General features: G+C 35.9%; 1 protein-coding gene across 2 annotated transcripts; it reads right to left on the reverse strand.

Annotated features, from left to right (window-relative positions):
• Positions 1-1149: 1149 nt before the first annotated feature.
• DNAJC12 (DnaJ heat shock protein family (Hsp40) member C12) lies at positions 1150-12581 on the reverse strand. 2 transcript variants are annotated; one of them, XM_049809724.1, is made up of 6 exons: positions 12010-12581; positions 11353-11448; positions 8136-8214; positions 5636-5775; positions 4181-4382; positions 1150-2309 (listed from the first exon to the last, which is right to left on the reverse strand). In XM_049809724.1, exons 2-6 carry the CDS (start codon positions 11428-11430, stop codon positions 2215-2217), a joined length of 594 nt encoding a protein of 197 aa, XP_049665681.1. In that variant the 5' UTR covers positions 11431-11448; positions 12010-12581; the 3' UTR covers positions 1150-2214. The 2 variants fall into 2 exon arrangements, with proteins under 2 accessions (XP_049665681.1, XP_049665682.1); XM_049809725.1 differs by lacking the exon at positions 12010-12581 and having other exon boundaries at positions 4181-4283; positions 11353-11953.
• Between the last annotated feature and the right edge of the window lie 291 nt (positions 12582-12872).

Here is a 12872-nt window from a genome sequence, read left to right on the forward strand (position 1 = left end):
ATGCAAGTTTTGCCATCAGCCAAGAGTCTTCCAAATATCTGCAGTTATTCATCCAGAACAAATATCAAAGGTGCTTTGCCAAAACAAACCATGTAACAATTGGCTAATAATGACATCAGGTTTAATGACATGAAAAATGAGTTTGCTCTTCAAGGGTCTATTGTATACTCACTTCTGAAGGGAAACCAGCTGGTAAGGTGCTGAATCATTCATCCAATTACCCCCTTTTTACCTTTACCAGCAAGTGAAATGGGAAGAGAATCAGCAAGAGAATCTGAGCTGCCATCTCATTCAAAAGTACTCCAGCTGGTTGCATTTCCATTTTTTTGTTAAAGAGAGAAAAATTGTACCCTATTACTTTGTATCCTTCACATGAACTAGAGTTTCTTCTGTTACTACTGTTTGACGTTCTTTACAGTCCCTCCCTATAAAATGGATTGAAAGTCTTTCTTGAGCAAATACCTTTATATAAAGGAAAGCAGTATATACACTAGAAGAAAGTTTGTAATTACATTTAGCAGATATTACAGAGAATTATTAATCTCATCTCTACAATGTTTTCAGCTGCAAGATATGCAAGGGAAAAGCATGTAGAAATAAAAAAAAAAGTTTGGATAAGCAGGATGATGTGCTGTAAAAATAGCTATTGCTACTGATGCCATCAAATCTGGATCAACGTAGCTGTATCAGCAGAAGACCAGTACTTTGAGCTTTTATAAACTGGTACAAACACAACCAGCATTAACACTGGTATCAGCCTCTGTAATGAAAACTGGCACCAGAATAAATACACTAATGAGGTTAATAAGATATACATATTATCAGGGTTCCACTGGCAGGCACCTGTGTTACAACTTATAGTGAATAGGCACCAACAGAAGCACAGTAGGTCAGTCAGCACATCATACCCTTGCATGGAAGAGCCAAACATGTCACTCCAGGGAGAGACAGACATCGTAATATTGTTTCCATGTTGGGAGAAGACTGTAGTTTTCAGATTAGACTTTCCATGGAGATGCCCAAGATTCATAACTGGACTCCCTTAAGCTTTTACACACTGAGGGAACAAATAACAAGAAATTCAAAAGGGCTCTCTGTGGTGGGTAGAGGATTTCAATTGAAAAAATGAAAACAACCCCTTTTTGTACATATGCAGTTTTATTTTTAGCTGACAGAATTACTTGCCTGCACAAAACCACGTTGTCAATACCTGACATATTCGCCAGGTTTACAAAGAAGAAAGCAAATATGAAATAAATAAATACAATGTAGAATTTGAAAAGTTGCCCAAAATATCAAAAACCTTTCATGTGAGATTTTGTACACATTAAGGCTGACTGGCCTGATTCTTTATTCCTCACCATACAAAACCCTGATAAGACCCCATCTACCAGGCCAGAGCAGGAAGGGAAATTACTATTAAGCCACAGGACAATGCTGGCACATATACAAGGGGTATCAGTTGTCCACCAATAAATCCTAAGAAGGTTGCTAAATGGAAAAGTGAAGTTCTGGAACTTCCAAAATAAATAGCTGGTGCAAAAAGTATACTGGTTAAGATAGAAAGCAAATGATTGTTAAGGGTGCTTGATCTATCACAGTGACCTTCTTGGATAATAAGAAGATTCTTATTTCATCTATATCGTAAGATCACTATTCTCCAACAAGTTACGGTTGTAATAGTATTGTGCATGCGTGCATTATAAATCACTACAGAAAGTACAATACAAGGGAGAAGTGAACCAGAGTACAGAGTTTAGAAATAAGCACAGTTTTGTTTAAAGTTCATTGTTATATAGCTTTTGGAAGATCATCACTGAACGGGATGATATGCTGGAGTCTAACATTGACTTTTGGTTCTACTGAGAGTACATTCTATATAACATCACGGTATTGAGAGAAATATTATTCACTACACAATACTTAAGAATACAAGAAACAATATATAAGATATTAGATAACCTCACAAAATCACTAAAATCACTTTATGTTAATACTGAAAACGGCTTTACTTATTAAAATTTGCTTATTAAACAAAGACCTCCATCTATAATGCTCATAGCATGTGTGTTAACAAATCAGTATTAAGACATTTAGTCGAACAACGTTTACATCACAATGAACAAATACAAAATACAAATAACTTATAACTGCTGACAAAAAAAATACTGAATTGTTGAACAGATGATCTCACGCTCTTGTGTATTTTGCATTTTAGATCTCATAGTTTCTGAATTTCCTCAGAAGCTCTGATGGAGCATCCCCTGACCAGCGGAAACGCAAGTGCCAGTAATTTGCCTCTGAAAATCCTAAGGAAAAAAAGAGAAAGGCAAGTATATTATTATAAACATGTATAAAACTAAGTTGTCTGAAATAATACTTGATAATCTTCTCCCAAAAAAGTAAGTAAAAAATTGGTCACTTCCAGTGCTCTTGACTAGCAGGGACAATCTCTGTATTAATAGCACCGTTTGAACAAGAACTCAAGCAAACACCAAACTTCAAGATATATATCAGCTGGGAAGAGTCCAAAGGAGAACAGCAAGAATGATGGTAGTCCAGAAAAGAGGACTTACAAAGAAAAACTGAGCAAATTGCATTTGCTTAATCGAAAGAAGAAGAGATAGAGGGTGGCATGATAAATCTCCAAGTACGTGAAAGGCAGCAGTGTGGAGGGAAGGTACAGATGGCCCTTTCCATATACAAAAGAGTGAAGGAGTTTTTCAGACCCTGCACTATGTTTTTATGATCCATGGGCTGTTAATACTAAAATGTGATCTTCCTATATCAGGAAGCTAAAACCTATTACCAGACTTAGTGTTAAAACCTCTTATTCTGGCTGAAATAGCTACGTGGAGTCATAGTCCAAAATTCTTAGGGACCAGCAGACAGGAATGAAAAATATCCCAGTTTAAAAGTGGAATCCAATGCAATACATTTTCCTGGACCAAAACAAAAGCATTATCAACATCCTAACATCAAGTATGAACACTGAAGCACATACAGGTCCTGTCAAATAAACATATTCTAATATTAACATTTATTAATATAAATATATGCCCACTGAATAAATTAACTAGGCATTTGATGGGTTTCATATTTTTCCCATTCAAATCTATGGAAATTAAACTAAAGCTTCAAAAAATTATGAGAAAGAAGATGCCTGCAAAGAAAGCTCACCATTACAAGGAACAAGATGATGTCTTCTTTACTTTGAAATTTTACTGTTCTACAAAGGATACGGTGATGATTTAATTACCAAAAAATAGCAAATAGTATTTTATAGAGCATATTTTTTAAATATAAAATTTTCAGTTTGCCTCACATACATTTGTTTGTAAAATTTCCTTATCCGTTTTCTTCATTGCACAAATGTTTGGGATTAAATTAGGTTTTGCTACCCTCACAGTTCAACTTAATTTCCTGTTTGATCAAGCTGGAGAGAAATTACAGGACTTTATTTAATAATAGTTCTCTGATAACATAAGCCTAAGATTATGAAACTCCTGAAGGATCAAGCAGAACAGAGGGTGGCCGTTGTGGTAAGTAAACTTTGATTCAGGCATACTGACCTAGACAACAGACAGGAAATACTAAATGGCCAGATGACAGCTTTTGAAATACACATTTATTCTGGTGCATGCACTATTTTTTAAAAAAACTGTTCAAATACAAAAGAAGCCTTCAAGTCTCAATTTTTCGTCCTCATTAACTCATCAGATGCAAACTCTACAGAAGTACTGAATGCTAGATAAAAAAAAAAAAATCATACCTAAATATTTTATTTAACAGTTTTAAAAGTTATTTTTAAAATATCACTGAAAAGAATTGCACTTTTTTTTTCCTTTTTCTTTTTTTTTTCCCCCTTCATTTTGGTATAGCAGCAAAACTGAACCTTCCATTTTGACTTAATGAGAATTTTTTTTCTTCTTCAGTTTTTGGTTTTACTAGTAAACAGGCAAGCAAACATGGGGTAGGGAGGAAGAAAGGTCTGAAAGCTTCAAAATTAAATAAATGATAAACAACATAAAACCAAAACCAAAACCCCAACCCAAAACCACATTAAAAAAGCTACCAGTTAAACATATTATTCTGGAGGAGAATTTCTCATGACTAAAAGCATCCATTTCAGGCCAATCCCTGGATACTGCAATTTTATGTAACTGCTGGTTTCACTTACTGGGGGAGTCTGGATTCTTTGAAGACTGTGGTTTCACATCAGGAATTGCAACATCTCCTTGCTCCCTGTTCCCATCTGACAATCCATCTTCATTGTTTTCAGTCTGTTGGGTCCAAATCTCATTAGTTATACTATTGCTATTATTCAAGTCAGGAGCTTCGAGCATTTGGTCCTTCTTACTTTGGACAGCCCAGTGCATCGACTAAAGAAATGCAAAAATTACAAATAAAGAACTAATTCCTATGCTTTAGAAGATTTTTAATGAACTTCTCTTTTGTTTCTTATATCGCTGTAATAAACAGTTAAACAAAGCACATATTAGAGAGAAGCTTGCAGGTCAATAGGATAGGGGAAAGCACAGTTACATACTGCAAATAGCATTTGAGAGGGTAGTTTATGTCAGGTGGGGATGAAGAACAAAATGTTCAAGTGCATCAAATAATTCTAAGGGTCTTTTATCCAGTTTCTTCTGTCATGACTTTTTTAAGAGGGCTTGAATGACTTAGAAAATTTCCATTTTCAAAGCTATCTTTGACTTCAAGGTGCCCTTTGAAAGCAAGACAATTTGGAAACATTTACTATTAAAGTCTGTGGAATGACTTCTGTTTGGAATGGAACTAAGCTTGATGGGATACTTCCAGCAAACATTGAAGCTCAGGCATAATGCTTTAGTTGAAGAGGCTCAAAATTCCCTTGTAAGCAGAATTGAGGTGGGCAGAATGGGCAAGGGAAACATTTATTCACCTGCCTTAAAATATGACAATGTAGACTTGTAACTATCATTCAACCTAATGCTGCAGAAAAAAAGAAAAAAAAAGAATCAAACATTATGGAATTAGGATCTACTAGGAACATGATACCAGATTATCTCACTAGCAAAAGTAGGAGGGAAAACAACCCTTAGAACATCTGTGTCTGTCACAAATCACCCCACTAGCTTAGCAGGGCTCCTCCAAAAACCTTTGTGAAGCCCAGGGTTCCAAGGAACTTATCTTCTAGATTTTTCAATGAGCTCTTTATTTAATCAGATAGCAAGAAAACCTATCTGATAAGCAATATACCAAAAGGAGAATATATTATACAAAGGTCCTAGCTTTAATCTAGGTTTGAAAATAAATAAAAGGTTCCTACAAAATCAAAGTGTGCTGAAGCATTTGAAAACAGTCCTTAAGTTACTTAAACTTCATATAATACACATAAAAGCAGTAACTTTATAAATTCACTCTAAAACCACTAGCCTACAAACCTTCTGTGAATGATCTTCTATGGCACTCCGATTTTTCCTGCATTTCCTTAACATCCTTACTGCAGGAATCCCTCTGCACTACTCCCATCCCCAAAACCCACCACTGCAGCAGAAGTGTTGTAAAACATCCCCTCACTCACTGCAACATTTTCTCTGGACCAGCCCTGCCTCCCCCTCCTCCTAAAGGCCCAAACTTAGACAACACGAACCGTTTTCACAGAATTGCTCAGGGCTTCCCATTGCTGGAATGGAATGGTAATTTTGCTTCGTCGCCAGTAATCATAACGTGCTCGACTCTCTTCATTAGTAAGAATCTCCTTTGCTTGCTGCAGCTTCTGGAAATTCTCCACTAGAACACAAACCAAAAAGATACTAAAGCCAATATTTGTTTTCAAATAAATTAGTTCAGATGTGAAAGGGGAGCTGCCAACAGTGGTTTAGAGCAAACAGAGTGGAGGAGACAGAAGGAGGACTAAGTGACAAGGTTATGTGGTTGTTCTGCTTACAGCTTTGCACAGTTTTAGCCGGCTTTAGGATCATAGCACCTTTGGTGGACAACTGATACCCTTTTCAAATGAGGACTAAAATGCTGATTCATCTACCGGGTTCAAAATCTTCTGAATTTAAGTTCAGAGAAACCTACAGAGTCCAGCAGGCACAAGTCGCCCCCTGCAGACAACCTTAAAAAGGGAAACTGAACTAGAGTAATAATGCTTAGAAGGAACATACATCCACAGCAGCAAGGAAGTCATAGCAAGGCACAACACCAAGGAAACAGGACGGGGGGTGGGGGGCAGGCAAGCAAAAATTGACAGGCAAGAAGAGGAATCTAAATATTGTTCAAATTAAGTAACTTGGGCTTTATATTAGGTATGTTTTCTACATGGGCTAAAATGTTGTCTTGAATACCAGACTGCATGAATGAGAACTCTTATTTGTCACTACAGGGTAATTTTTCATTAAATGGTTACGGTTACTAAGGATGCAGCTGCATGTTACTATTTGTAGAAGGGTCATAAAGATTTAGATTTTATCTATGAGTCACCTATGTTACAGTGATCTATCATCATTATTATTCATTTATTCCAGTTTACAAATTAGAGATTTCTTTTGACATACACTAAGCCCAAACACTAATCAAAATTGATAACTATAAATCAAAGAACAGACAACAGGTTGAGGGGGCAGGTCTATTGGATTTCCTTTTTCTAGTGTTTCTAGTTTTCAACAAATAAAAGGTCTACTTGTTACTGAGCTTTAAGCTGATGAAATAAAAAATACGAAGTAAACTTTCACTAGTACTGTAAAAAGGTATTTAACATAAATACAGCATGTTCAGGTAAATGGAGAATAAAATACTGCTTCTTGACAAAGCTGCTCCAACATCTGGCACTTGGCCTGCCTTTTTGAGTTAGTTTCAGTGAATGGGGGACAGGGCAGCACTGCCAGGTGGTGCAGGCAGAACAGGACCATGTGCTGGAATAGTCTCATTTCCCTGCTGCCATAGCCAGAATTTTCTGCAAAGGTGATTCCATTGGTTTCATTGGTACTTGTGCTATCATTTAAAATAAACTAAATATTAGTGATCAGGTTATTGTGAATAGGCGGTAGATTGTCTCTCAAACACCAAATCTCAGGGGGTTCCTTGTCAGGGAATCTCAAAGCGAAAAATGCTACCTATTTCGCCCTTTAATGCCACCCTCCAACCCCCCCCCCCCCCCATCAGCTCTCTGATTCTAGGCTAGGATGGCACATCAATAAGGAAAGCCAAGCCCTGCTAAGAGCTCTGCTGGAGGCAGTGGAGCAGGAGTCTCATTTAACATTGGCTATATTCCCAGCTCTGCTATCTCACAGGAGGGTGTGGATGAGGTCAAACTCACACAAGTAGGTGAGCTGTGGTGTTCAGTTTAACTATAAACTGAATAACAGAAGCATAAACTAATAGGAAGAATCCAAAGGAAAAGTTTTGTGCATTAATCAAAATGAGAAGCCTGTTTAATTATTCTACAAAAAATTTTTGGTGGGCACCATACTTATGATCAGAACAACCTTTATTACAAGAATATAAACTATTCAGACATCGGTGAGCACTGATTACAGCTATATTGTGGTGATCAGTGGGTAAGATTGTCTCCAAATAACTCAGGTGCTGCTTAGCCATCACAGGTATAATGAACTGCACACTTTCATAAATGCAAATGTTAGCTGCTGTTCTGGAAACAGATGGCTACTCATGTGGTGTTGGCTTCTTTTTATTTCCAGTCATTAAATTACATTAAAAGAAACTAAAGTACATTTAATGTGTTCCTGATGGGCTTGTTCGTGGAAGCAAATTAACTAGTTGACGCAAGAATGGCACTTGAATGCCTCTGAGCATGGAAGCAAGCCAACTTCATAGGTCTAGAAAGGGATACACTCCATAAATAATTTCTGTATTAAAAGATGTTCTACCACAGAAAGAAGAAAAAAAATGAAAGTCCTAGGGGGAAAAAAAAAAAAAAATCCAAAAAGTGTCTTCCTAGGAGTGTGCAAGTGTTAGAAAAAATATTAAAGCTTGCTATTTAAAGACAGTATGCTCAATACACATGACAATTAAAATATATTTTGGGGAAGAGACTATCTAATAAAGTTTTAAGGCTGAATTTAATATCTTAGTCATGTTAATATAAGAAAAAAATAGATTGTTGTTAAACAGAGAAGAATACATACCTGCTTTGGGGTTTCCAGGATGTTTGTCAGGATGACATTCAAGGGCTTTAATCTTAAATTCTGCAAGAATTTGTTCAACCTAAACATAATAGCAAGATTTTAAGTGAGTAAATATATACACACAGAAACAATCTTCAAATTAGCTTTTTGAAAGGAGTTGTGAGGAACAACAAAGAATGCTGAAAGATTTTTTTCCTATTCATTTTTACAAGCTTTAGTGCAAGCAGAATAGGTAACAACAACCATCTGTCAGTAACACTGCTGATTTAATTTCATTTTCCATACACTCATCCTTATTCTTGTTTTTGTGAAGTTCAGTCATCCAATATGGCACGTTGGCTTTAGAAAGATGTGTAAAGATCATGCATGCAAAACCCTTTCCTCACATTTGACCACACAGGCAAAATGCATCACTTCAGTTGCTCTTCACTTTGTTTAATCAACTTTAACATTTAACAAAGTCTCATTGCAGGAAGCAAAGACTTTCTGTATTGCTGATGATCAATTTGTGGGATTGGGTGGCTTTCTCCATATCCTCTTCATAGGAAATTTAGCCACTGCCACATGACTTCCTTCTTGGGTACCCCAAAGATAGATAACTAGCAGTTCACATTCTTACTGTCAAGCTAATTTTCTGTGCAAAAAGGTTGGCTTGGAATAGAATAGATTTATAATCAATATTATAATATTGGCATGTATTAATTTATTAGTTAATTACAAGTTCCCACACAGTTTATATATACCATAAAGTATTACAACCACTGGAAAAACAAAGACATATTAACAGTTAACAAAATACAGGAAACCACTGGAGTGGGCATCAGCGTAGATTAATTTTCAGATTTTTCAAAGTAACTTGTTTCTTATTATAATTCAGAAGCCAAAACTTCTTTATATCATTCCAGTATAGCTTAAGCTTTTACAACATTTTGCCCTAAGATATCTATTAGCTACTATACTCTCCCATGTTAGAAAGGCTGTTTATATAAATTCCCCATCCTTCAAACCCTGATATCCATGCACAATTTAAATGATTTATTTCAAAATTAAGGCTCATAACATTTTTTTCTTCAGAATAAAATTACAGTTCACTCAACTAGCTGGCCAAATTTTGTTATCACATGCTGGGAAAAATGTGGTCTACAATGGTATTTTAAGAATTCTACACTTTTCGCTCCTCTCAGTAACTTCTACCAGAGGGACATATATAAGGTGGTGTATCTCCAGTTAGTAAGACATTTAAAAATATATACATTGTACAGAGAACATGTTGAAACTCGTTAGTATATAGCTAGCTACCACCTCTAAAATACATTTATATAAAGGGGAACTTTAAAGTTAAAATATGTACAGTAGCAGAGGGGTAGCCTGGAAGTCTTCAGTTTAAAAGAAAAAATAATTTAAAAAAAATCAGTAGAAGGAAAAGTTTATAGGAAGTTTATACAAAACATATGAAATTTATGTAAAATATTCAGTGAGATGTTTTACCAAGAAAGGTATCCAATACACACTATATATGAATAAAACTGTTATTGGAAGAAGGGTGTAGATTAAATCTCCCTCTTCCTCTCAAGTCTGAAGATGAACTACGTGTCCATGGGTTCAATTTCACAATAAGCCAAGAATGAACATGGGTGTTTACTTGAATACAGGGAAAATCTGTAGAAATTGAGACTATTTGTGCTTAAATGTAACCAGGTCGGATAAAGACCAGCATATTCAACAGCTTGGGTGAAAGTACTGCAGCTGGGAATGTGCTGTATATGCCTAAAGAAGCCTCTGCTGCTACAAATACTTGACTGCATATACAGAGTAACGTGATTGTAAAACACCCATAATGCTTCAAATTTCTGTTAAATGTTAGAAGTGGTGTGCACCATCCTGACGGAAGGCAATCGTGGCACTTAGTCAACCTGTGATCTCAGTTCCTACTCCCATGTCAAAAACAACCCAGTAACATCTGCTGCTTCTCTCGATAAATAATACTTGACAGATTATTTTTCAGAACCCATTAAGATTTATTCCATCTTTTTAATTTCATTTTTCAGCAATTTGAAAAATTATTATCATAGGTGCTTGAACTATTCATTAATTGGTAAGCCCTTAAGGAATTAGTGTGAGGTAGAAAATGAGAAATAGCATCTAGGAAACAAGCCTACATAGAAACTTTCACACCGCCCTCTGCTGGGATGTTTTCTTGGGAGTTATCTCAGGAAAAGCTTTGAATTGCCTTCTGTAACAGATCGAAGATGCTTACTAGTATGCTTTCAGTGACAGAAAAGACAGGTGTTTTCCCAGCATTTGACCACTAGGACAGATGAGAGCATCTGATTAAATTTACTGAGAAAAATACAGCTTTTATCCACACTGAATACATCCTTCATTACAGCAGAGTAATCAAAACTCCTTTTCCAAAATTGAAACACAATTCCAGTTAATATAATAACTAGATTAAAAAATATTAGCATAAGACTAACTCAGACTATACAAAAAATGTTATATGGACACCTTCAGGAAGAAGAACACTTGTTTTAGCTACAAATCATTCAACAATTGCTTAGCTAGATCTCATTATAAAGTATATATCTGCTACCAAAAACAATTGGTAAAACTAGTATTTGAATGTCATAAAAATTAGCATTTAAAAATCATTAATATGATGAAAAAAAAAGAGATATTATTTTTGGTTTTCCTCCCAACCAATGAATACAGTTTTTAAAACATTTAAAAAAATATGTGTAAAACTTGAGAAACTCAATACCATTATCAGGGACCTACAGCTATGAAAATTAATTGTATTAGTTGCATATAAATAGCTTTTTTTCATCATTTTAAAACCGAAAATATATTCAAAAATATTATTTGGATGTTGTCAAATTATGCAGTTGGCTCATGATACATAACCGTATCACATGTTGAACTAAATTAATGAATAAACCATTGTTTCAGCTCTATCTATAATACAATCCTGTTGTATAAGACACTTTTAATATATGCCTTATTCTAGGATCTTAACATCAGTATATAGATCAGAAACTAGAGCTTTACGAAGGAAGATACTAAAAGATAAAAGTGGCAAGAAAGAAGATTCACTAATGCATTTCAAATAGTCCTGCCTGTAGAGATAAACAACTTCAAATCCACCCCCCCACCCCGTAGACAGACAAGCACGTTCAAAATGTTATTAACCTGCAGGGGAGGTGGGCAAGGCTCTTACCGTAGACAGTTCGTCGCATCCTAGCAAGTTGTAGTAATCTTCCAAGTCATCCAGTCTGCAGTTCAGAATTGCATCCATCTAGACGAGTCCAGCCGTCTTTTTCAAGCCCAGGCACAGAGGTGTAAAATATAATATCAACACAAAGCTCACACAAGGGTTTAAAAGTAGCCCAGGGAAACAGGCAATTTCCACTCAGGTCTACAGCTCTCTCCAGTGCTTTTTAATACTGGCAGCTGACACACATGGGTTTTCTTGAATTCTCTGCCTGCCATTGGTCCCTGCAGGATGCCAATCCGGTTGCACAAACCTGCTAATGGCAATGCTCCCTGGGATTTGTAGTTGCCAAAGTCACTTCAACACTAAACGGTGGGTCCCGTCCAGACCAAAGAGAGTTGCAGATGCTGACTAAAATCTAGCTGTATTTGAGATTTAGATCATGCCATCACGTGTATAGCCACTTAAAATCAGACAGATCCTTAAAGGCTTTCCTGCACCTGAGCCTGCATATACTAAAATGTATTTTCTGCTTAATTTTTAATTGCAACTTTTGCCACAGTCTTTGACAAGGGGTTTATATGGGTAATCATAGAAGAGAGTAAAGATTACTTCCAAAATAATGATTACAAGGCTACGAACTTTTGAGAATGAAGTACTGACCTTGCCAAAGCCTCTCAGAGGTCTGCCAGTCACTTCAACAGAAAGGGGTAAATCTTCTCTCTTTGAAGGCTACCCAGTGTACAGATGTACCACTCTTCAAAAACAAACAGCTCTTGTACATCAGTTGCACGTCTGACAAAATTTAGACTATGAAAAGACAATATGAAATACTTACTGTCTACTATCTAATTAAATACAGACTCTTTCTCATGCTAAATTACTTTCAAATTGTGTCTTGAAGGTCTGTATTGTGTGCAAACCACGTTCCTTGTAAAACTCATTTTACATTGAAGTGAAATACCTTTAATTTTGAACTGTGATTAATGATCAAGGCCTCAGTCCAACAAAGACTACAGACATGTTTAAGTGTAGTGTCTCCTATGATCTATTCTTTTAAAAAGATTACTTCCTAGGTGTAATACTAACCACTTGCTGAAGTCTTTCCTCTGGAGCCTAAGAAGCTCTATTTTCACCTCTCTCCCTGCAAGAGCTTTGTAATCCAAGATGTTTCATGTCGTTAAATATTGCTAATTCTTTAAACCGACACTTACAAATAGACACCTTGAATAGTTACACAATTTTAGATGCGGTGACCTAGTAGGAGAGTCTACACAGAACAGATAGACAGGCTGTGACCAAGGCTGGAACAGGTGTGTGTTTATCAGTGAAGGACCTAGTGGCCACTCAGAACTGTTTATAAAATACTGAATACATAATTTCTGCATTTACAAGTGCTTTATTATCTATATTATTAATGTTCTGAAATTATCTACATAAAATATTAGTCTTCCGCTGCTTTCTCTTCAAGGTTGTATTGTCTGAAATTTCCTATTTTTACTGTATGTTCAGATAGCCTATTAAGA

Source organism: Accipiter gentilis, chromosome 9 (genome assembly GCF_929443795.1).
Source record: "Accipiter gentilis chromosome 9, bAccGen1.1, whole genome shotgun sequence".
NCBI classification, from domain to species: Eukaryota; Metazoa; Chordata; class Aves; order Accipitriformes; family Accipitridae; genus Astur; species Astur gentilis.

Coding starts and splice junctions, on each gene's coding strand:
- DNAJC12 (XM_049809724.1), bottom strand. CDS start 11,430: ATGGATGCAATTCTGAACTGCAGACTGGATGACTTGGAAGATTACTAC. Junction 4,383..5,635: donor TGAGCAATTCTGTGAAAACG/GTTCGTGTTGTC, acceptor GCATTTCTTTAG/TCGATGCACTGGGCTGTCCA. Junction 2,310..4,180: donor AAAGAATCCAGACTCCCCCA/GTAAGTGAAACC, acceptor TTTTTTCCTTAG/GATTTTCAGAGGCAAATTAC.